This window comes from Musa acuminata, unplaced genomic scaffold, assembly GCF_036884655.1.
Source record: "Musa acuminata AAA Group cultivar baxijiao unplaced genomic scaffold, Cavendish_Baxijiao_AAA HiC_scaffold_1104, whole genome shotgun sequence".
Lineage (NCBI taxonomy): Eukaryota > Viridiplantae > Streptophyta > Magnoliopsida > Zingiberales > Musaceae > Musa > Musa acuminata.
The window spans coordinates 718,235-741,593 of record NW_027021317.1 but is presented as its reverse complement, the minus strand read 5'-3'; the positions used below and the strand labels follow the sequence as shown (position 1 = coordinate 741,593).

Sequence of the window (23,359 nt, the reverse complement as noted above, 5' to 3'; positions counted from 1 at the left end):
CGGCTGCGACTTCAAATTCGTCTTCCTCCTCCTGGACTGCATCTATCTCCAGAAGCATTCAGAGGTACGCCTTGGTTGCAAATACATAATCCTTTACAGAATTTGAACTATAGTCATTCACCCCAACCTGAGCCAGCCCAGTCTAGGATCTTAAATGATGTTCATGTGGTCCACCTGAATAATGAGCTTGATCTTATTAATCTGGTTCGGTTGAATCAATTTCTTATCTCGAACTTGAGTCTTCCAAGTACCATTTGCATGATCCAATCAAACCTACCAAAACTAGATGAGACCAAAGACAAACATTAACTGTAGTGGTGTCCAATTAGTTGCTGTTGCAGTAAATATAACACCCAGTAGGGTTCAGTGGGACATGCCATGCTCTTGTGTCCATCTAACAGCTGGTACAAGCATCTTTTAATTGATATCTGACATCAGTACATATATGAATTGAAATACTAGTGGGACTTGGGAGTTTTGAAAGGGACAGAGATTCCTTCAAAAATCTTACTGCTCTCCTTCATGGATTCTGTGAGTCCACAGTCTGTGATCCCTGGAAAAATCTTTGTGGCCTCTCACATTATTATTTTTATGCTGCTCCACCGAATAAACATTTTGTATGGAGTAGGGCCAGATGGATTGGGTCACTTCAAAGTTTACTTGGAGGATAAGTCACTTGACAGAAAATATTTGTAGATTAAAGAAAATGTTGAAAATCAAGAATTTGATTTTTTATAAACACCTTATCTTTATCCTAAGATTCTAGTAGGAGAGTAGGAAGATAAATAATTGAGTTCAAAGATTTTTCTCTAGAATTGAGGTGAGAGGGTGTATGAGGGGGGCTTTGGTTTTTATTTCTTATAGTTTAATTTTCTCACGTAATAAAATTTTATTTTATTTTTTCATAAACTTAGATAAGATCATTAAATCACATAAATCTTGTGTAAATTTGTGAGAGAGAATAGGAAAGAACGAAAAATGCAAATACAGTCCAACGTTGTGTCCTCTGCGAGTGGTGTTAATGCTTAGGAAGTTGGATTAATGGCAGGGGACGAGGACCCTTAAGCACTACGTGTCACTCGTCCATTGGCTAGTACCTCAGCCCTTGGGCCATGCACCACTTGGACGTATCCTTTGAATTGTTTTGGAATCCCCACAAGCTCGAGCAAAGAGAGCTAACACGTGTCTCTCTGCATTGTTGTTCTTCCCTTCCTCTTCTTCCTTCTCAAAGCTTAAGCCACTTTCCTGAGCCCTACCCACTATAAAACCCCACGCACTCCCTCTTCCCCTCTCTTGTAGGAGAGATCTCAAACACAGAAGAGGTGGGAGACACATGGCCACTGCTTACTACCATCACAACGGCCCTCACTGCGACTCTCCCTACTCCCCATCCCCTCCCTTGCCGCTCCACCTCTGTCTCTTCCTCCTCACCCTCTTCATCTTCGTGGGCCTCTCGTGGTACATGGCCTACGAGTCGGTGTTCGAGAGCCTGCTGGATCAGCTCAAGCTCTTGCTCATGGCGTCACCGCTGCTGCTCCTCCTGGTCGTCCACTGGTTGTCCAACGACGAGCGGCGGAGGGTGCCCTTCTTCATCCCCCTGCCCGAGAGGGAGTCCTTCCACCGGGCCGGGGGATCGCCTTGGGGCGTCGGCCTCCTTGTCGTCCTCCTCATGTTCATGATCTCCTACCAGTCCTACTTCCACGAGCGCTGGTTCCCGCTACTGAGCCGATGAGGCTGATGTCGGAAACATGAACAAGCTGTTTTCTAGCTCTTATGTACTTGGATGTGTATGTCGTTGGAGATGTAGGCCTTGCATGCATAAGAAGGCACTGTTCTTGCCCTCTTGAGGGCTTTCTGTTTTCTCGAATGCTTGAGGTCGAGGAGGATCGTCTAAAAACCTTGTTTTTCTGTGTCTTTCTCGAGTTCTTGAGACATGCATCATACGGTCACTGATCTTTCCCTTTCAACCCAAGAACACAGAAGCTAAGCTAGTACTAGATTCTGATCCCAATCTGTGAAGCTACAGTAATCCAAGTAGCGAACACTTGCTAGACGACTGTTGCTGGAAGATCACATTGAGAGAGAGAGAGAGAGGGGGGGGGGTTGATGCTTGGTTGTCCACATTAAAAGTAGTACTGTTTTTAACAGTGGTGCAGGACCTGCAACTCAGTAACTTTTGGCTGGGCCACGAGGTGTGTCTCTGAGTTAGGGATGCTTTTGCACTGGCACATAAGGACAAAAGGGATAAAAGGATTGAAAGATGGTAATGGATCTCAAAGTTCCAGCATTGGTTCCAGGGCAGCATCATGTGATCTGATCATACAATACTCTTATTATATGTCCTTGTTAATTTGTAGGCACAAAATCCAAAAGTTTAAATGATCACTAAAGTTCACATAGAGCCAAAAGAAAAAAAGACTATCAGGTAATTTAAGGAGTCAACTTAACTATAATTTTGTTTTCCTATCTTAGCAGTGCAAAGTATTGTAATTGATTTGTGCAATACTGAATTATGCTTCGGGTTGGGAAATGTTTCTTAGATCACTGATTCCTCTTTCGGCACAGGAGGCGAATAAAGACATAAAGATGTCAATGATTGTGCCAAAATAAGGACGGGGGTGGGGAAAGATGTCGATGAATCTAAAGGTCCATGTGTTGCTCAATATGATGTCTCCCTTTAGGCTTTTGCATATACCCTGATGCGGAGTAGATTATGAGTTGTTTAAAGAAGGGAATGGCATCTCTAGTTGCAACTTCTTCCCTTTTCCTTTCGGCCTTGATGGTGACTAAAGCAACTGTGCTCATGTCTAATTAATCTTGATTACTTAGGCTGCATTGTTCTTAATGTTCTTGAAATGAAGTTAATTGGTGTACTTTATGCTGAAGCTTGTAGACTCAGGTGTCTTATGTTCTGGATAAAAAGGACTCCTGATGAAGCTAAAACAGAGAGACTTGGAGATTTACCCAAAGCCAAGAGGTAGGTGTTCCCTATGAACTATGTTTTTGACTTAACCTTATGTTCTACAATATAGCAACCTCCACTTACAAATATTAAGAATATCCTCTTCCTTATTTTCCCTGTATCAACTAAAGTATAAGATGAAGCAAATGCATGCCTTAACTTATTTGAAGCTTGTATGTATATATGTATGTATGTATGTATGTATATAGATAAATTTTGTGTTGTTTCAGTTGCATGAACATTACGATCTTCGTGGAGGAAAGGCTATAACATAAGCAGAGAGGGAAACTGCTGGATCCAGAGACTGGGACTAGGATTGAGTCAGAAAGATACCTGTGATGCTACTTATGATCACTCCTGTGCAGTTTTAGTGGGCAAATTGGATCAAATTTTGTTGCAGACAAATCTGCTTGTTGGGGAGGTTTCTGAAGGTAGTGTTACAGGAGCAGCAAGAACACAAAGGCCTACAACTGAGATGCTGCAGAATAAGCCTTGATGGTGTTGATGTTAGAGCATAAATCTAAGTTACAACTTTTCTTATCAGCTTAATCTTTAGAAGAACTTGGCAAGAGTACATCTGATATTGGAAGAGCTGAGTCCACAAAATTGTATGATGAGACAACTAGGAAAGCCTTTAATGATAGAGGGCATTTGCAGCCATGAAGAGTGAATGAGAAAGAGAATGAAGTAACACCACTATATCATCTAGCAATTCCTGAACACAAGAAGAGGAAGCTTAGTGTTACTTCTTTGAATAATAATACCTATATAAAGGTCATAGCAATTAATTCCAAGATTTCTGGCATTTCTAATGACACTTTGAATTCAATCTGACAGGCTAATTTTCTCTGGGATACATATAGTTTCTTCTAAACTGAAGGTCAGTAAACTTTTTTAGCTTTGCCTTTACTTCTGACTTAAAAGTGAATCTTCTGAATCTTTAGATTCTTAGTCTTACATTTATGAAGTGTTCCTTCAACCTATGTTGAGACTGTTTTCCAGAAAAAGTCCAATTATGGAGGAAGGCCATTCAAGAAATCATAGAGAGAGAGATGAGAGAGAGGTTGTGTTTTATAAATAAAACCAGGATTTTAACTGGTCTTTCTCTTTGGATTTGATGAGGAAAAGCTTAGAACTAATGATACTGTAGGACAAAATAAGACTAGGTTAGTTGCTAAAAGCTTTACAGAAAGGATAGATGGATTGGTGAGACATTGCATCTGTGGTTTGTGTAAACTATGTGCATTAAATTTCTTTTAGATCTATTTATAACCTTCTAATTCATAAAATGATGTCAAAATAACCTTTCTAAATATAAACTAAGAGAAGAAAATTGAAATGCAGCCGCCAGAAGACTTTGCTACTAAAGGCCAACTAGATATCTTTATGATCTTTCAGAAGATTCATTGCTTTAGCATATCAATTTTGATAGGAGTAATTTTTTTGCAACTAGTAAGAGAGATGCTTTAGCTCATCAATAATGGAACAAAGAGAGAGAGAGAGAGAGAGAGAGAGAGAGAGAGAGATGTGAGGTCACTAAGGTTATCAGATCCAAACACACAAGACAAAAGATACTTTGAGAGGCCCCAATTGTTCCTTTGCAGCCACCAAGTCTCCTGTGATAGTGTTCAATCAATGATGTATCATCAGCATCCTTCGTGGACCCATGAAGGATGCTGATGTGGTGCATCCCCATTGGTCAACCACATAATTAACATGATAGATCAAATCTACCTGTAAGTTTTCTTACTGCATAGAATAATCAGAACTCCACACAACTCCAATACACCTAAAAGAATATCCAATAAGATTGCACCCAATTTTTGTCATAATATGCCATGTTCTTAGCAGATTATACTTGTCTTCATGCATATAATAATTAGCAGCATTGGTATTAGAAAACCAGTGTGAAATGATGAGCTGTTCTAAGGGGGGAGATGGAATTGTAGTGGTTTCATGTCTTCTGAACAAAAAGGAGAAGCCACAAAGCCATTTAGACTTGCACCATCAAATCTCTCTCTCTCTCTCTCTCTCCCCCCCATGTAGATGATGATTTCCTAGAACAACTGCACAGTGTTCCTGTTCTCCATCAAAGCAGAACAAAGGAACAGCAAAAGAATGAAGCAAATCCAACACCCTCAGCTTCCAATTGCTTCAACCCACACTGCTCTTTGCCTCGTTGCCAACTTCCGGCACCTGCGATAGCAACGACGGCGACAGCACCGGGTGGTTGGTGCCGTCAAGCAAACTGCTGATAGATCGGGCCTTCACCATGCCTATCTTCTTCCTCTTCTTCCTTACCGTCTTCTCCTCCTCCTCCTCCTCCTCTTCGTCTTCCTCTATCTTGCCCACCTCGTTATCGGCAGCAACAAGCAAGTGTAGACTTTGTGTTGCGTGCTCCTCCTCCTCCGGTTGCTTTTGCGCTGAAGTTGATGGTGCGACGCTATTTCCTCCACCAGTGCTCCACTGGGGCTTACGTATACCCAACTGACCTCTGACACTTCTCATGCTCCTCAGCCTTCCCTTGCCAAGATGGTGCTCGCAGAGAGAATACCCGACGAGGGTCTTCTGGCAGCAGCGCCACCCCCTGCCGTTGACGCGGCTGCACCGCGAACCCTCCACCGGCACAGCCGGGCTCCTCCGCCTCCTCCCATCAACGTTTGACCCGTTCCCAGCTCTCACCACTGCTGCCCCACCATCGCATCCCTCCTTATCTCTATCCCCAACACTGGTGCAATCATTATCATAAGCTGCGGCAGGACCAGCGTTTGCTCGCGCCGTCACCTTGGCCTTCTTCTCCTGCTCCACCAGCTTCGTTTCCAATCCTCCATCCCCATTTCCACCATCGTTTCCTTCCATCGTTTTCGTCTGCGCCGCCGCTCCCAATGCTACTGCACCTGAGCTGCCACGTACCCTGGGGAGGGAAGGAGATCCCGGAGTGGAAGACAAGCACAGTAAACACATCGATCTCATCCATTGCACCACAGTGCAACCAACCACACATGCCTCTTCACTCTCGTGTGATGAGCCACCACGAGTTCGGGGTTGTATTACTGTGTGGGAATGAGGTGGGCGGTCATGATGGGTCAGGCTGGCATGCATGGCATATGGTGGCAGCAGATACTTGGGATGCTTTTCTTCTCTTATTTTTAGTACCCGCAAGCAATGGTGATACAAAAGGAATGCATTTCGGAAAGGGAAAGGGGGTCAAGTGACCTACCTGTGGCTGTCACTGCTATCGGCCTTCGCATTCCATCTCTGGTTGGAATCCACCGACCGCCCCTCCTTCACCTTCAGCACCTGCAACAAGTCCCAAACCCCCACCGCCATGAGGGTGAGCACTCATCACCACATTGCACCCGGCAAGGGGAGAAGATTTCAAGCAAAGGTGGAGGCAATTAAGCAGGCACCTGCACACGCTTACGACTGCGGCTGTCGCCGTTGGCAACTGGATCTGAAAGAGGAGGGCCCGGAGCAGGCCGTCTTTTCGGATTCTCCCCCAACTCATGGGGATCTATCAGCAGATCCCCCAACACTTCTCCTGCTATGCTCTCCTTGGTTTCACGCCTCGCACTTGGTGGGTGGACTTGGCAGGGTGGATCTGAGGGATGAGGTAGAGAAGGGAGGGAGTGGGAGGAAGAGAAGGGTGGTCTCTTTCGGATCCTCATAGAGGAAGAGATTGGGTGGATGGAGGATGATGTGTGTGTGTGTGAGAGAGAGAGAGAGAGAGAGAGAGAGAGGAGGGGTGGATTAAGAAGGCTGCAACTGAACCCCATCTCAAGAGATAAATAATAGTGAAAAAGACTTTTGTTTGTTTTTATTTTCTTTTGTTGTTATGTTTTTTTTTTCCTTTCAATCATTGGATGCACAGTGAACAGTATATATCAACAAATTATTATTATTATTAATCGTCCAAACAATGGCCAGCGAGAGAGAGAGAGAGGGGGGGTTGACGCTCGGCACGTGCGGTCTACCGGCTGCCGGCGGTTGACGTTTGTCTCCTTTCGCACCGGATGGTACGTTACCCGCGCAATTACCTGCCTCGAAACGGGAAATCGTAGGTGGGAATCGTGGGTTCCACTTGGGTTAGCGATTCTCTATCCAACCCAGGTGGTGGGGACGGGCGAGAAGGTTAACGTGTAGGTCGGTCATAGGAATCCTGTTCCAATCAAATCGGGCTCTTTTGTGACCATTGAACGCGCGGAATGTTGGAGGAGTCTCGCACTAGTTGACAGAGACAGGATTCAGTAAAAGGAAGCCCCTCGTTGGTCGACGGCGTGCACCGAACGAGCAACCGGTGGGATCCATCGACGCCATCGGCTTCTGTGCGGTCTTTTTCCTGAACCTTAATCATCCCGAAACAGTGACGGCGGCGTTACCCCACTGGCTGAACGAAGACAGCCGCAAGAACAGGTGGAACACTTCCTCCCTCCCCAGCCGGATGCTGCGAGAGATGATGGCGACTCTCTCTCTCTCTCTCTCTCTGCTGCCTAAGCAAGCAAATGGGGAAGATGATAAGGTGGAGATTCCATAAAACCTTGCAGCAAAGCCTCGTCACACAAGTCCTCGTATCCGGTGGATTTCCCAGCCTCGGAAATGTCACACATTCTTCTTTATTCGATCGAGACTACTGCTGTCTGCTGCAACGACAAACACGAGCAGTCACAAGCGCAAAAGCATCACCACATGTAACTTGAGCCTTCTCTTCGGCTGACTTGAACTGAGAGTGCCATCCGATACTTGCAGACTGCATCACGACATTACTTCTCTTCTGCGTCACACCTATCTGCACCCCAATAAGAGATGAGAGAGAGAGAGAGGGATTGGGTTTCGGATGCAAACGATCACATGGAGGAGGAGGCCACACCACTTGGTTTCCGTAGTATTAGCACCACCATAACCATGGTTAAGTGGTCCTGTAGGGCCACGATCCACATGCAGGAACACCACGGTCCGGCGTTTCATTTAATTCTCGACACAAACAGCGACGCTGCACGACGGCAGCAGCTCAGCTCCTCATCATGATGAGCGAGCGAGAGCGCAGGTTAATCTGAAACCAACAGGGTAACACATGGACTTACGGTGTTGTTTTGTTCTCTCATCCTCCTCGACCATCTCAAGTCTCTAAAACCAGTTTTGTATGGATCAAAATAAATCATTTACATTCATTTTCTGTATATTACTAGGGATAATATTAATAGCTAGTAACATATTGAACTCAAATATCTCTTACATCCCAATCTGAATAAGGACTTTAGCATGCAACTTAGTTGGTGCAGCTCATTGGTCCAAAGAGTGGGCTGATGAAGATCCCTAATTATAGAGCTTCCTATACACCAATTTGGCAATGGAGTTGAGCCTCGTGACCTGCAGTGGAGTTACACTGTGGATGCTTAGTTCCTTTTCTAAGCTCTTGCTTTGGTCTGGTATACCTGCTCCTCTTAGTCGCCAACAAATACTTCTGTCAAAGAAGATATCTATCTATCTATCTATCTATCTGGATGTGTTTGCTTTCATGTTCTTTATGCAATCCCTGAGAGTTATAGTTTTAAGATATTATGACTAAATTAACTTTAAAATAAGATATATTATAAATCTAATTATATTCTGATTAAAATTAGAAAATCAATTTTGATTAGAGATACTCTTCTTCTTTATTTTTCTTCATAATTAGCTCTCGAATATATAATAGTTTCTAATTATCACTTAATGTTATGTCTGAAATCTCTTTTCTTACCTCCTAAATGGATATCTACTCTATCGATCATAATAAAGAGGAGTCTAGCTTCTAGCTTTTTCATTATGATATGATACCGGTGTCCAAGATATTCTATCTATAATGGTATCGATCAAAAGGTATGCAATATCTAATCTACGTTACTTTTGATTTCAATTGTCGTAGACCTTGTTGGTATGGAAACCAAAGTTTAGTATTTTTATCATATTGACATGATAATTTTATGAAATTATACGGCCTTATTTAATTAAGTAAGATATATTATAAATTTGATTGGATTCTAGTTATGGATATTGACCAATAGAAAGAAAGTCTAATTATGATAAAATTCCTTAGAAGATAACTTTGATAAAAGTTGCTTTCCTAATTTCCATCTTATACTCTCTACTCTCGCTTTTAGAGAGACAATACCTCCTAAGGACAATCAATCAGTTATTAAGAGATTATACATCTTCTCTTGTCTCTCTTTTACCCCTAGTTTATCGCTCATAATGATCATGTGAAAAATATAGAAAAAGGAGATGACAAGTCTTGTTATCTACATAGATGAACATCACTGTAGCTTTCGAATTCGTCGATGATGTGCTTGTAGATCAGATAAAGGCTTTTTGAGTAGTATCGAAAATGCATGTATTGTAAATTTGAGTTATTATTATTTGATTTTAATTTCTAATATTAAAGTTTTTCATATAATAGTAGTATATTATGATTTTTTCACATACAATTGATATCAGAGTCATATTTTGAAATCAAATACTATATATCATAAAAGTATTTAGATCTATTTATTAGCACCCTTATGAAAAAAGTATTACTTGATTTTGATTTATGATACTTAAATGATCCATCTGTATTGTCGATATACTTTTCTATTTAATCTATCGTATCATCTACTTGTTGGTAATGTAAAGTTCCTCATGTTTGATCGACTGATCACTATTATTAGTGTACTATCAATGATAGTATTATTGAGGGCGTCTAGTGGTCGCCAGCCCAATCATGAGTAACAACTGCATATGAAGTAAAAGCACCGTAGGGTGTGATAGTCCATAGCCCAATCATATAGAAGCCTTGTGGCGACTACAGCAATGCTGTTGCTTGTAGTGGTTGCAACAACACCGCTACAGCATTTGTTGGTCACGATAATGTCAATTAGATATCATAAGCCATGATTCCCAACAATTGGTGATTTTGTCACTAGCATTGTGGGCAGCGATGATGCATCGTCAGTAAAGGGAGAGGCATATTGCCTTGTCGCAAGTTGTGGATGGCACAACGATGGCCATAGGTGATAGATAGGCTGATGAATAGCAAGAACCACGTACATGGGTGTGCCACCAACTGAAAATGGTTTTAGAGTTTTTTTTTTAATTAAAAGAATATTTTAATCTCTCAAGAATTAGATAATTCTAATCTATCCTTAAATTTAATTTTACTAGTTATGCCCTTCATAAATCAAATATTTTTTTATTATATATCCCATGAAAAATTATAATTTTATCCTTCAAAAATTAAAAAATTTTACTATATCCTCAATTATAAAATTAATTAATTAAATTTATTTTAATCAAATATTTTAATCGAACATGATAATAATTATGTATGAACTATTTGGCTAGATTTAGATTCAATCAATCAAGTTTTGATCAAATTTGAGGAAAATCAAATTTTAATTTTAATGAATACTAATTTTGACGAGCCTAATTGGACAATTGGTTGGCACAAATGTATGAACCCAACTTGGGTAATCCAATTATGGGCCTTCCTAATTAAATAATATTAATTGGTCTAAGGGTTTCATATGGAATTAAAAAAAATTATAATTTTCTTTTATAGTTTTCTCATATGACATTGATAAAATTTTACATGTGGTAAATAAAATATAATTTTACATCCATATATTTGAAATTATAAAATAATATTTATTTTTTACGTAAAGGCATGATTTATATTTCATCATGCGAGTTTCTTTAGATCGATTAATGTTAAATAATTATTACAATCATTAGTTTATTATTATTGAACTATTTTGGTATAAATTAGATTAAAAAATAAGTAAATATTATCTATAACTTAAATCCTTAAGTTTTATCTAACTAGTAGTTTCCAAAATAGTCAAGATAATATGCTTATAGGATATAAATTACAATAAATATTTTATCATTTATAAGATATTTTAAATTATATTTTATATTATTATAATGATCTTATAACAATCAAAGTGGTATAGTTAAAAAATTTTATAAAATTATATAAAAAATATTTCTAAATAATATTAAGAAAAATAATATTCATAATGACACATAATTATAAAATTTAGATAATCCTATAGGAGTATGAAGGACTTCATAGCAATAAGAGTGAAAATCTTAAAATTTAGTCTTAATATTGAGAAAATATAGGTTAATACTCTTTATCATTTTATTATTTTTGAGAAATCATTATTTCTCAAATCATTGAAAGAATTGATGAGGGTGAATAATAAAATAGCATTAATAAACTCTCATATGTTATTAATGTCATTGGTAATGATTTTATACAACAATCACAACTGATAAATTTGAGAAGATTTAAAAAAAAATAAGACTTATTAGTTTTTATTATTATATGATATATCTACAAGAAGTCTGAAGGCTTCATGAGAAGCAGGAGTGAACATATTTTATACACCAAAACAATAAAAGGTTTAGGTATAATTATTGTTACACTTTACAACAAACAATTCAAAAATGATATGGTGCATAGATATAAAATGAGTGATATGGGAATCTTAAGATGTTTTCTTGGCATTGATATATATAAAGAGGAAAATAATATGTTTATTTCTCAACAGAATTACATGGACAAAATTCTAAAGAAGTTTAATATGTCTGAATGTCATCTCATCGGAACACCATTTCTAATCGGTGAAAAACTAAAGAAAAAAGATGGAAGAAAGTAGATCGAAACTATTCTTTATAGAAGTTTAATTGGTAATTTACTATACCTCATAGCAACTGGGCTAGATATGATGTTTAGTACAAGTATGCTTTCTAGATTCATGAATAGTCCTAGTCACATTTATTTTGGAATTATAAAAAAAAATATTTTGATATTCACAAAACACTAAAGGATTTGGAATCAAATTTGATAAGCTAGAAAACCTGAAACTGATTGGATTTTGTGATAGTAATTGGGGTGTATGCAATAGTATTTCTAGTTATGTTTTTTCTTTTGGTGCAGATGTATTTTCTTGGAGTTCAAAGAAGCAGCAATCAGTGACACAACCCTCTATAAAAGTTGAATATGTTTTAGCATATATAGCTACTTCTCAATCAATTTGGCTGAGAAGAATTCTTGAACATCTTGGTGAAAGGCAAATTGAAAGAAGAGAGATTTTTTTTGACAATAAATCAGCAATAGCAATGGCCAAGAACTCAATTTACCAGTCACACCAAACACATTGCACTCAAGCATTACTTTATCAAAGAAGCAATTGGAGATGGTGAAATTCAAATAAGTATTGCAAATCCAATAATCAAATAACAGATATATTTATCAAAACACTACCAAAAGATAAGTTTAAGTATTTTAGAGAAAATTACAAGTGTCATTGAATAACATATTAAGGGGAAAAATATTGATATTAATTTGTTGATAATTTAAGAAATATTAGGGATAGTTTAAGATTAGATTAGTGACACTATGAAGGAAAAAAAATAAGGAGAAGATTATTATAATTTTGGACTGAATAAAAATAATTATATGATTGTATGGCTTTTTTTTTTCTTTCAAAAGTCAAACCTAACATATTATTTCTATAAATCTAATATTCTTCTTCACCACAAACTTCGAGTAACAGTAGAATTGAAACGAAAGAACTCCGAGTAACAGTAGAATTGCACCGAAAGATCTCAGGGGGGGGCCATTCATGCCTTCCGAGGAGGACGTGACTTGTGCCAAATCTGGCAGAAGAAGTCGTCATGTCATCCCATGGCTGCGATCAGTGATCTCAGTGCAACAGGCATGTACGTACGTAGGGCAGAGACCAAAGCTGACGGCAAACTCTCTCTGAGCTCAGCAAACAAAGATCATGCTTGTCTGTCTGTTCTCAGCTAGCCTTTCTCTTTATCCACCATCCATGTTCGACTGTGATGCCAAAAGAGAACCAGCTAACGTGCTGTCGGGACTACAAATTGCATGATGCGCAATAAAATAGGTAAAGATTCAGATTGGTCCGAGTCATATAGGAGCAAAGTGATGCAAAAGGAAGAGGCGAAGAAGGAAAGGGGTTGAGTGTGGCACGAGAGAGGGCATGGAAAGTGAGATCCTGGAACATGCTTGGTTGAAGCAGAAATGATTAGATTCAGGATCGGCCAACGCTTGGGATTGATGATTGCCGAGGGACAGATGCATGTGGTGAGATCCTCCTCCATCATCCTCCCGAGTCACAAAGCCGATGCATACTCGCAGAAAAGGCTCACTTTTGGTGGACTACTAAATCAAAGCCAATTGAGGCATGCCGAGCTTCTTCTTTGATCCCATTCTTTTGTTAAAGAAGACACACCTCTTTCCTGCTTGATCTCATGGGCTTCCCTTTGGGAGCGGTATACCCACCCCTTATAAATGAATGGCATGGCATTCATGTGCCTGCACGCAGACATGTATTATTCTACGAGACAATATTCTTATCAGTATCTCAAGAACAAGACCTGCAGAACAAAGGGGAAGGCGGCAGAGTGCTTTGGCAAGAGCTTGTGGAGACTGGTAGGGCAGATGAATCAGACTTACACATGGGGGTATATAAAGCTTGGAGCTCATCAAAGTCACCGCCGAGTTCCTCCAATGAGCTTTTCTCTCTATGGCAGTCATAACTATCATTATGCACACTGCATGGCCATTTTAATGCCCCCAAAAAGCTGCCTACTTCGAGCTTAAGCTAATGCAGCGCAGCGAGAGTGGCATGCAGTGGAAGCATACCACCATGAGCTGCTGTCGGTCCTCTCACCCTTCTTTTTCGCACCCAGCAGCCAACAAACATGGCACATTTCCCACACACACACACACTCTCTCTCTCTCTCTCTCTCTCAATCCTTGTTATTATAACACAATAACAAGGGTCTATTATTTCCAGGGAACAAAAGCTCTACATTAATGCCTTTTGCAGAAATCAAACATTACTTTGATGCACACATCTATAAATATGTCATTGTATTTTGTGCTGAATCAAATGTAAAAAGCTGTGGTATGTAAAAGCCCATTTGGCATATTTATGTTAATTATTAAGGAACTTCATTAAACTTAAAAAAATTATCAGATGTGCTGCTCATTGATTTTAGCAATAGGAAACTAGAAACTGATGCATAAACTGCTGCATCTTCTTTTGAAATGCTGCTGCAAATTGTTACAGAAAAAGAATAATCTTCTTTTGTTTCCTGAAAAATGCTATTAAGTGACATACAGCTCATTTTATGCCAAATGCAGCATTTGTTGATGCAAACAACAAAAAAAAATATTTTGGGTGGATAAAAATAAACTTCAGTTGTAGTGTCATTTTAAAAACTTGAAGTTGTCATTTAGTATATAAATTTGGATAATAGTAGTAGACATAGAAGAGAGGTAGAACAAAGTTAGAAGGCAATATTAATTTCTTCTTCCTGCCAAAGGAAATTTGACTTTTATTTGACTTCCCAATCCAAGAACAAGAAGCCAACAAATCTGCCAAGTTGTACTCCTATGTACTCTTTTATTCCCAGCTTTGCTGACTGCTTTAATTTTGTGAGCTCATTTATTTCCTTGGCAGAGGTGAATTCAATTAAAAGTGCTCTATCATTCTTCAAATATGACTCCTTCCCCACTAAAAAACAGACAGGATGGGGGAAATCTCTGTCTATAGATTTTGAGCTTTGATGGCTCATCAATTTAAGTTGCAGTAGTATTGATTGGAGTATCAATGAGGATTAACAATGTAGATCTTACTTTGATAGATCTTCTAGCAGAGGATTTTGGAATTATTATGTAAATAGAAGCTGAAAACAAGTACGTATTGACATGGCCACACTACTCCTTGGCATACAAACAAGTACGTATTGCAGTAGTCGTCTGTAGCTGCCTGTGCAAAATGGTAGAGAGAGAAAAGGAGATTTCACGTCTATTTGGAGACAGGCCTCCTGCATTAATGCATGCAAATTTATGCTGATGGATGTAATGATGCAATTATGAGCTCCTTTGTTTCTTTGTGGGGATGTTTTTTCTTTGTCCCGATGGCCTCATCATGCTTGGCTCAAATTTCAACCTCTCTCTCTCTCTCTCTCTCTCTCTCTCTCTCTCTCTCTCTCTCTGAAAAGAATTATTTATCTGAATCCTTACACCATTGCAAGACCAGTTCCAACCCCGGTGACTAAACTGCAAACCTCAGAATGCTGATAGCTGCCTTTCTATGTCATCTCAGTGAGTTATGGATGCACTGAAGAGAAGATGTTGATGTAGAACTTGTCTTCTTCCTAAGATGTGCTCTCTTTATGTATGACAAGAGCTACGACAGTGAGATCTCAGACGCAGAATCAAGAGAGGAGATCATATATAGGATTCGAGTCCCTGACTGAGATAGAAATATATAGAGAGGGTATGCAATGTTAGGCCCTCCATCACCAGCTCCGTCGACACATCTCGGTGGCACCACCATCTCGACTACCTTTCCGCAGCACAGTGCCACGAACAGCAAGAAAAAGCGAAGGCCGGCGGGCACTCCAGGTAAGAAGGGCTCGTGCAACTCAATTGACATGTTGCCGTGGGTGTTCCTTTGTTTCACCAGCTACTGGTTGGGCCATGGCCATCAGATCCGGATGCGGAGGTGGTGGCGCTGTCGCCGAGGACGTTGCTGGAGTCGGACCGGTACGTGTGCGAGATCTGCAACCAGGGGTTTCAGAGGGACCAGAATTTGCAGATGCACCGGCGGCGGCACAAGGTGCCGTGGAAGCTGCTGAAGCGGGAGGCGGCGGATCAGGTGCGAAAGCGGGTGTTCGTGTGCCCGGAGCCGACCTGCCTTCACCACGACCCCGCCCACGCCCTCGGCGACCTGGTCGGCATCAAGAAGCACTTCCGGCGCAAGCACAGCAGCCACCGGCAGTGGGTCTGCGCCAGGTGCTCCAAGGCCTATGCGGTGCAGTCCGACTACAAGGCCCACCTCAAGACCTGCGGCACCCGCGGCCACTCCTGCGACTGCGGCCGTGTCTTCTCCAGGTGCCCACAGAGTTCATACAGATTACTATTTGTCCCGTGCTCTTCCCTGAACGCACAAAAGGAAGATGGCGTGCTAATAGCAGCTTCATTACTACAACATATGGCTCCATTTGTTGTAGTATATAACTCGATCTAAATCTTAGCAGCTTCGTTTTCTGTACTTTGATGGTGACAGGGTGGAGAGCTTCATCGAGCACCAAGACACGTGCACGGCCGGCCAAGCCCGGGCGCAGCTCCAGATAACTACCCAGCCACCGGCATGCCTGTCGAGGACGACCTCAACCACGAGCCGATCGAGCGACACCAACTTCAGCCCCAGAGTGTGGCCTGGTCTGGGAATGCAGACTCCGGCTGCCGCGGTCTTCCTTACCCGGCCTGATCAACCGCCCTCGTCGCGTCCCGATCAATTCTGCACTCAGAGCATCGAGCTCCAGCTCCTGCCTCCACCCAGCAGACGGCATACCCCACTCTCCTCCTCTGCATTACTGTCTACCGCCATCGAGGAAGCCAAAGCCACCAAATTGCAGCTGTCGATCGGTCCCGCTGCTGATCCCGCGCTTTCCGAGGACCCTCAGTCGGCCGCCGCTCGTCTCAAAGACGAAACGGAGCAGCAGCTAAAGCTCGCCGTGGCCGAGAAAGCACTGGCAGAAGAGGCGAGGCAGCAAGCTCGGCGACAGCTCGAATTAGCCGAGCACGAGTACGAGAAGGCCAAGGGAATGCGGCAACGAGCCCAGCTGGAGCTGGATCGAGTTCACGCCGTGAGGGAGCAGGCGGTGAAGCAGATCAACTCGACGCTGCTACAAATCACCTGTTACGCCTGCAAGCAGCAGTTCCAGGCAAAGCCCGCGATGGCCTCAGAGGTGAACTCCTTGGTCGTGAGCTACATGTCGGTGATGACGGAGGGGGAAGAGGACAACGATGACCATGGCGATCCACGAAAGATCTCCAGGTCACAGCTTCCCAGTACTAGTTAAGACTCCAAAGTTACGTTCCTTTCTTTTCCTATAGTGGGTGATGCATGTAATTTACCTTGAGCTTTCAATGTGCACGTCGACGGTGGCATCGTGACATGCAATTGTGCTTTCTATTTCTATTGGATAACGATGTTGATCATTCTATTTTTCGTGATCTCTGCCTTTTTCCTAATATTTGTGAGTTGAGAAGGAGGTTAGTTTGCATTCAATCATGCAAAGTCTTGCTTTCTCGGTGGAATTCCTTGCGAGCTACAGCTCTTTGGGATGAATAGTGGCAGAGGGGTCGCAGGAGCAATTAAAACGGAAGACTGATTAGTGATTCAAATCCACTGGAGACGAAAGATGAGAGCCAATTACAAAGTTGAAGTTGCAGCAATAGCAGTCGATAGATAGATTGGAGAGAGAGAGAGAGAGAGAGAGAGAGAGAGAGGGTGTGACGGGTCAGAGCATCGGTTGACGTAGTACTTCTCGTCACGGTCGGTCCCTACTGCATTCAAGTAGACAACTTCTCCCTCACAAACAAACACGAAAGCAAGCACAGACATCATTCATGGAGTAAACTTCAAATGGCATGGTATTCAGTGCCATACGCTCCTTTCTCTCTTTCTCTTTCATGAGTTTGTGTTCAGATCTCTGAAAAAGAAGCTGAGTGTAGTGTAGATAGAGAGAGAGAGAGGAATCAAAGCATCTTTTCGTCGAGCATTTGAACAGCATCAGGAGGACATGAAGATAAGGAACTTATTATGCTGATGGAACAAGAACTAGCAAAGGCTACAGGGAAAGGCACCTTTTCCTTTGGAACTTATTGTGCTGCTCAAACAAGAACAAGCAAACCCTAAAGGAACAGAGCCCCCCCTGCCTTTTCCTCGGCCGATGTGCATCACCACCCCCCTCCCCAGTATTTATACCTCTCTCTCTCTCTCTCTCTCTCTCTCTCGCTTTAAAAGAGCTGTTCTCTTTCGTCCCCGTCTCATCTTTCTCTTCTTTTTAACCTTTTCTTCTCACTTTAAGTGAGTTTGAGCCTGTCAGTGCGTACCTTCGACTTGATGCAGCAGCGGAGGAGGTCAGGCATTGCTTGTGAGATCTCTCAGAGTCGTGGCTATGTCTAGCCCACCCTGCTGCTTTGTTTTGCTCCATCTTTTCCTTGTCTCATTAGACTTCTTTTAGAGGGCAAGGGTTTGATAAAGGCTTTCACTCTTTCTGGATCAGGACAAAGGTGGAACACATTTTTAAGCATGAGATGGAATTGGCATACAACACTCGAATCATTTCAAACAAATGACACTTATTGAGCAAAAATTACAAGGTGAAGTGCTCATCAAAGCCATGTCTGAGTCAGAATTATTGATCATCCATCAGTTGTAGGACTAAATGTTTGAATAATTGTTTGGTGGGAGAAAGAAAGCACAGCTTCAATCTCTCTCTCTCTCTCTCTCTCTCCCCACACGTTCAAACTCAAAGTGAGAAGACTTAGAAGCATTTCCTGTGCACGATCGAAGGACCGGACTCATCGTACTCCGCCTTTGCGATCCACATCTGCAAATACAAGTAGCTCGTCGGGAACAGCAATCCGGAGACGATGGGAAGAGATTGCAGTGCATGCTGGGATTGCAACAAGGAGAGCACTCTACGTACCTGTTGGAAGGTGCTCAGGGATGCCAAGATCGATCCCCCGATCCACACGCTGTACTTCCTTTCCGGGGGAGCCACCACCTTGATCTTCATGCTGCTTGGAGCCAACGCAGTGATCTCCTTGCTCATCCTATCCGCGATGCCCGGGAACATGGTGGATCCTCCGCTCAGGACGATGTTGCCGTACAGATCCTTCCTGATGTCCACATCGCACTTCATGATCGAGTTGTAGGTGGTCTCGTGTATGCCCGCAGCTTCCATCCCGATCATGGAGGGCTGGAAGAGGACCTCAGGGCAGCGGAACCGCTCTGCGCCGATGGTGATCACCTGTCCGTCGGGCAACTCGTAGTTCTTCTCCACCGACGAGCTGGTCTTCGCCATCTCCAGCTCCTGCTCGTAGTCGAGAGCAATGTACGCAAGTTTCTCCTTGATGTCTCGGACGATTTCACGCTCCGCCGTGGTGGTGAAGGAGTAACCGCGCTCTGTCAAGATCTTCATCAGAGCGTCGGTGAGGTCGCGGCCTGCCAAGTCCAGACGAAGAATGGCATGCGGGAGCGCATACCCCTCATATATAGGAACCGTGTGACTGACACCGTCACCGGAGTCGAGCACAATGCCTGCACATCATCAACGTCAAGGTAGAATCTACATGAACAGATCAGCAAATCCAGGTAGCGAAGATAAGCACTCATTGCGCACAAGCTACTGCTTCGACGAACGAAGAACAAGCGAATGAACATTAGCATGAAAGCCAGATTACCTGTCGTTCGACCACTAGCATAAAGAGAGAGAACAGCCTGGATGGCGACGTACATGGCCGGAGCATTGAAGGTCTCAAACATGATCTGGGTCATCTTCTCACGATTAGCCTTGGGATTGAGAGGTGCTTCGGTGAGGAGCACAGGGTGTTCCTCTGGTGCCACTCGAAGCTCATTATAGAAAGTGTGGTGCCAAATTTTCTCCATGTCATCCCAGTTGCTCACAATGCCATGCTCGATTGGATACTTCAGCGTTAGGATACCTCGTTTGGATTGAGCCTCGTCCCCAACGTATGCATCTTTCTGGCCCATGCCCACCATCACACCGGTATGACGCGGTCGACCCACGATGCTAGGAAAGACAGCCCGTGGGGCATCATCTCCGGCAAATCCAGCCTAATAAGATGGCCATGACCATTAGCTTTAAGGAAGCATGCCACGGAGTGATTCACACAGAATCGACATGAATCTAATGTTCGAGTCGTACTTTGACCATTCCAGTTCCATTGTCGCAGACGAGAGGTTGGATATCTTCGCCATCTGCCATCTTTTATAGCTGACAGGAAAGAGAGACGCAAGCTTAGGTGCAGAGCCATTTATCGAATAAAAAGGAACAAGAAGAACAGAGTTACATTTGCAATGTACATAACCAGTAATTGGCACCCCAAAACAGTCTCAAATTGGATATGACATATGGCTTTAGATACCATATGAGTTGCTATCCATCCCCATTGAACCTCCATGGGAGATCTTGGTGATTAATGTGAGATTGTGATTTCAGGCTCAGGTCTTGTGATCGATTGCTACATAACCAAATCACGCAAATTGGTAATGCAGATTCTGTAGATGAATGGAAAGTTTATGACTGACATAATAAGGCTTTCAACAACTGATGAGCATAAATGTCAAAATCTCTCTCTGTATTTGTTTGTTTAGGTGAAAAAGATGGATTAATTAACCACACGCTTTTCGCATCTATATCCAAATTGATCTTGCGATCCAAGCTTATGAATATAGGAACGAATTATTCCATAAAAGAAGCAGGTCTGGAGTTGCATGAAGATCTGCGCCACAAGAAAACGAAAAACTAGAGAACAATGTAGAAGAAGAGAGCACAAATGCAAGATTCCACGGAGCTGATACAGTGAAATACAAGAATAAGCAAAAAGAAGTCAATCAAGGTGTTGAACCGCTAAAGGAGGAAGAGATACTTGACCCTCTCACAGCACATAGCCAAAGGAAGATCATGATTATTACTGCAAACTTCTATCAAATATGTATTGCTACAGTGAAACCATCACAACAATACGAAGATCAAGTTTTTGATGCTTACCACCCAAGAAATGGACAGGCAGAGCAACAAGGACCGATCCCTGACTTGTTTCTCCCCCTGTGGCGGATCTCTTCATCTTTCTTGTTTTAAGGAACGGCGTTCGGCGTCCAAAGAGGGAAAGAGGAGAGCTGGCGCGAGGCGGGCCGGCGGGAAGCCCGCTTCGCGCGCCGCCAAGATTAGCACGTTAACGCCCGGGTCTTCCGCCCACGACGCGGTCACTCGGTTACTGAACCGGTTCGGCTCGACGCCTTAGCTCCTTCTCGGCCCGACCGGTTCATTCCGCAATCCAAAATTATGCGTCAAATTAATCGGATTTCAGAAGTAAAATAATGATTTTAATTTTAATCATTTAAATGTTATTCTAAATTAGTGGTATGGACGCAATTATGCCTTTACCAGGGTTTGAACCGACTGATTGAGGACACCTGTTGATGGAATGCCATCATGAAAAGATCTGACTGCTGCCAGAACTTGATGTGACCCCATCGACGAGTCAATATCTCTTGGATTAGACTCGATCCGTGAACCCGATGAATCATCTTAACTCGGTCGGGCTCAGATCGAACGGACTAACTAATCCCAGTCAACTTACTTCGTTTGACTTTGACTGGAATAATCAGCTTACGCGGGTCTACCACGTTCTTACTTCAACGGTCAATGGTCAAAGCCGCACGCCGACGCCGTGGCGCGTCACCCCTTCCTATATATATTTCTTCGCTGAACTCTGATCTTAAGATCAGGCTGTGAAGAAAAGTTTTCTCGATTCCATCTTCCTTTAGCTCCTTACGACTGCCTCCGTCATGGCATCGGCTCGCAGGACACAGAAGCCCAGCTCGAGGTTCTCCTTCGTCAAGAGAATCCCCACGGCCGACCCGACGGCGGAGTTGCCGGTGCCCGCTGCCTTCCGATGCCCGATATCTCTCGAGCTCATGAAGGACCCCGTCACGCTGCACACCGGGATCACCTACGACCGTCAGAGCATCGAGTCATGGCTGGAGGTCGGGAGCCTGACCTGTCCGGTGACCAACCAAGCCCTGGGGAACGACGAGCTCCTGCCGAACCACACCATTCGGAGACTGATCCAGGACTGGTGCGTCGCCAACAGGTCCTTCGGCGTCGAGAGGATACCGACGCCGAGAATCCCCGTGACATCGATCCAGGCGTCGGAGCTGCTATCGGAGATCGCCTTCGCTGGCCGTCGCGGTGACCGTGCTCGGTGCCAAGAGCTGGTCGGGAAGATCAAAGCGTTGGGAAAGGAGAGCGAGCGCAACCGAAGGTGCATCGGCTCTGCCGGTGCCGGCTGTGTGCTCGCCTCCTGCTTCAGCGAATTGGCCACAGAATCATTCGAGAGGTCCAGAGCAGGTGCCGCGGAGGAGATCCTATCGGCGTTGCCTCTGTTCTTCCCTCTGGATCAAGACTCATGTCGGCAACTCTCGTCCCCCAAGTCTCTTGACTCCATCGTCTCGGTTCTGAGGTCTGGGGATTTGGACGCAAGGGTTAACGCAGCCCTGGTCCTAAGAGAGCTCCTTTCATCTCTGCCTCCACGGCGAATCAATGGCGTCGCAGGGACAGACGGACTGGTCGAAGCACTGTCGAAGCTAATCCAAAACCCCATATCACCTCGAGCCACCAAGGCATCGCTGGTGGCCGCATTCTACTTGGTCGACTCCAGCGACAGGGCCGCGGGGGCACTTGTGGACACGGGAATAATCCCCTCGCTTCTGGAGATCCTCGTCGACTCCGACAAAGGCATGTGCGAGAAGGCACTGGCGGTCTTGGACGGCGTTCTCGGGTGCAGCAGGGGAAGAGAGATGGCCTATGGTCACGCCTTAACAGTGCCTGTGCTGGTGAAGAAGATGCTTCGCGTCTCCGACATGGCGACGGAGTTCGCTGTCTCGGGTCTTTGGAAGCTGTGCAGGAACGAGAAGAGGGGAGGAGGGTGCTCGATGGAGGCGGTTCGAGTGGGGGCATTCCAGAAGTCGCTGCTGCTGGTGCAGGTCGGCTGCAGTGGAGCAACCAAGGAGAAGGCTAATGATCTGCTGAAGCTTTTGAATGGATGCAGGGGGAGCATGGAATGCACGGAAGCAGTGGACTTCAGGGGGCTAAAGAGGCCCTTCTGATGGAGTGGGATGAGATCAGCATTTTTGTAGAGAAAAGAGCATGAAGGTTTTGGCTGTGAGGGATTCAATGTACAGATAGATGATTCGTAGTGAATACAAACAATACTTACACGATGCAGAATGTGTCAACGCTTGGCTGTTTGGATCGATGGTCACTCTTTGTAGATGTTCTGGAAAATGGTGAAGCAGGAGAATTGAGAACATAAAGGGACAAAAAAATGCGCATCCGGGGAATCGAACCCCGGTCAGTACCGTGGGAGGGTACTATGATACCACTACACCAGATGCGCTTTGATGTTGTGAATGCAGTAATAAAAGTATATAATATAATTGTTTTTTAATTTTAAAGAGATGAATTTTAAACCATAATGTTTTGCTTATTGTTTTTCCTAAGTTTTTGATTTAAAACAATAATTTAAAACCCTTTTTGTTTTTCCTAAGTTGTAAAAAATTATATTTTTCTGAAAGAAAAATCATTGACATTGCAAGAATAGTTTCTCTTTCGACACTAATTATTTATTATTATTATGATGGATAACCTTTTTTTTTGTTTCGTTCTTTCCTATATGAGCTCAAAAGACACCACTTAGGGTAGATGGTGAAATTGGTACTCATAATGAAT

General features: G+C 43.1%; 5 protein-coding genes and 1 non-coding gene across 7 annotated transcripts; 3 read left to right on the top strand and 3 right to left on the bottom strand.

Annotated features, from left to right (window-relative positions):
• The first annotated feature begins 993 nt into the window (after positions 1-993).
• On the top strand, positions 994-1,912 carry LOC135666459 (uncharacterized). Its single transcript, XM_065178029.1, has one exon. It carries the CDS (start codon positions 1,334-1,336, stop codon positions 1,730-1,732), a length of 399 nt encoding a protein of 132 aa, XP_065034101.1. The 5' UTR covers positions 994-1,333; the 3' UTR covers positions 1,733-1,912.
• Positions 1,913-3,658: 1,746 nt separating this feature from the next.
• Positions 3,659-6,800, bottom strand: LOC135666457 (uncharacterized). 2 transcript variants are annotated; one of them, XM_065178027.1, is made up of 3 exons: positions 6,373-6,800; positions 6,183-6,262; positions 3,659-5,876 (listed from the first exon to the last, which is right to left on the bottom strand). In XM_065178027.1, exons 1-3 carry the CDS (start codon positions 6,736-6,738, stop codon positions 5,117-5,119), a joined length of 1,206 nt encoding a protein of 401 aa, XP_065034099.1. In that variant the 5' UTR covers positions 6,739-6,800; the 3' UTR covers positions 3,659-5,116. The 2 variants fall into 2 exon arrangements, with proteins under 2 accessions (XP_065034099.1, XP_065034100.1); XM_065178028.1 differs by lacking the exon at positions 6,373-6,800 and having other exon boundaries at positions 6,183-6,361.
• An 8,230-nt stretch (positions 6,801-15,030) lies between these two features.
• On the top strand, positions 15,031-17,001 carry LOC135666471 (protein indeterminate-domain 16-like). The gene is made up of 3 exons (XM_065178042.1): positions 15,031-15,431; positions 15,518-15,920; positions 16,096-17,001. Exons 1-3 carry the CDS (start codon positions 15,311-15,313, stop codon positions 16,892-16,894), a joined length of 1,323 nt encoding a protein of 440 aa, XP_065034114.1. The 5' UTR covers positions 15,031-15,310; the 3' UTR covers positions 16,895-17,001.
• A 1,210-nt stretch (positions 17,002-18,211) lies between these two features.
• LOC135666511 (actin) lies at positions 18,212-20,709 on the bottom strand. Its single transcript, XM_065178092.1, has 5 exons — positions 20,618-20,709; positions 19,772-19,840; positions 19,287-19,680; positions 18,530-19,143; positions 18,212-18,430 (listed from the first exon to the last, which is right to left on the bottom strand). The coding sequence occupies exons 2-5, from the start codon at positions 19,829-19,831 to the stop codon at positions 18,365-18,367; spliced, it is 1,134 nt and encodes a 377-aa protein (XP_065034164.1). The 5' UTR covers positions 19,832-19,840; positions 20,618-20,709; the 3' UTR covers positions 18,212-18,364.
• A 646-nt stretch (positions 20,710-21,355) lies between these two features.
• LOC103986775 (U-box domain-containing protein 21-like) lies at positions 21,356-22,851 on the top strand. The gene has a single exon (XM_009404870.3). The coding sequence runs from the start codon at positions 21,418-21,420 to the stop codon at positions 22,735-22,737; it is 1,320 nt and encodes a 439-aa protein (XP_009403145.2). The 5' UTR covers positions 21,356-21,417; the 3' UTR covers positions 22,738-22,851.
• Positions 22,852-22,956: 105 nt separating this feature from the next.
• TRNAG-CCC (transfer RNA glycine (anticodon CCC)) lies at positions 22,957-23,027 on the bottom strand. The gene has a single exon. It is a non-coding gene; the product is annotated as a tRNA-Gly (tRNA).
• Positions 23,028-23,359: the final 332 nt, after the last annotated feature.

What these genes read in the sequence shown, in the direction of transcription:
- LOC135666457 (XM_065178027.1), bottom strand. Translation starts at nt 6,738, where the DNA reads ATGGGGTTCAGTTGCAGCCTTCTTAATCCACCCCTCCTCTCTCTCTCT. An exon ending in GCAGTCGTAAGCGTGTGCAG is followed by an intron (nt 6,263 to 6,372) that starts GTGCCTGCTTAA and finishes GACTTGTTGCAG; the next exon opens with GTGCTGAAGGTGAAGGAGGG. An exon ending in GATAGCAGTGACAGCCACAG is followed by an intron (nt 5,877 to 6,182) that starts GTAGGTCACTTG and finishes TTCCCTCCCCAG; the next exon opens with GGTACGTGGCAGCTCAGGTG.
- LOC135666459 (XM_065178029.1), top strand. Translation starts at nt 1,334, where the DNA reads ATGGCCACTGCTTACTACCATCACAACGGCCCTCACTGCGACTCTCCC.
- LOC135666511 (XM_065178092.1), bottom strand. Translation starts at nt 19,831, where the DNA reads ATGGCAGATGGCGAAGATATCCAACCTCTCGTCTGCGACAATGGAACT. An exon ending in TGCTAGTGGTCGAACGACAG is followed by an intron (nt 19,144 to 19,286) that starts GTAATCTGGCTT and finishes GATGATGTGCAG; the next exon opens with GCATTGTGCTCGACTCCGGT. An exon ending in CCCTGAGCACCTTCCAACAG is followed by an intron (nt 18,431 to 18,529) that starts GTACGTAGAGTG and finishes TTGTATTTGCAG; the next exon opens with ATGTGGATCGCAAAGGCGGA.
- LOC135666471 (XM_065178042.1), top strand. Translation starts at nt 15,311, where the DNA reads ATGTTAGGCCCTCCATCACCAGCTCCGTCGACACATCTCGGTGGCACC. An exon ending in AAGGCCGGCGGGCACTCCAG is followed by an intron (nt 15,432 to 15,517) that starts GTAAGAAGGGCT and finishes CATGGCCATCAG; the next exon opens with ATCCGGATGCGGAGGTGGTG. An exon ending in TGCGGCCGTGTCTTCTCCAG is followed by an intron (nt 15,921 to 16,095) that starts GTGCCCACAGAG and finishes TGATGGTGACAG; the next exon opens with GGTGGAGAGCTTCATCGAGC.
- LOC103986775 (XM_009404870.3), top strand. Translation starts at nt 21,418, where the DNA reads ATGGCATCGGCTCGCAGGACACAGAAGCCCAGCTCGAGGTTCTCCTTC.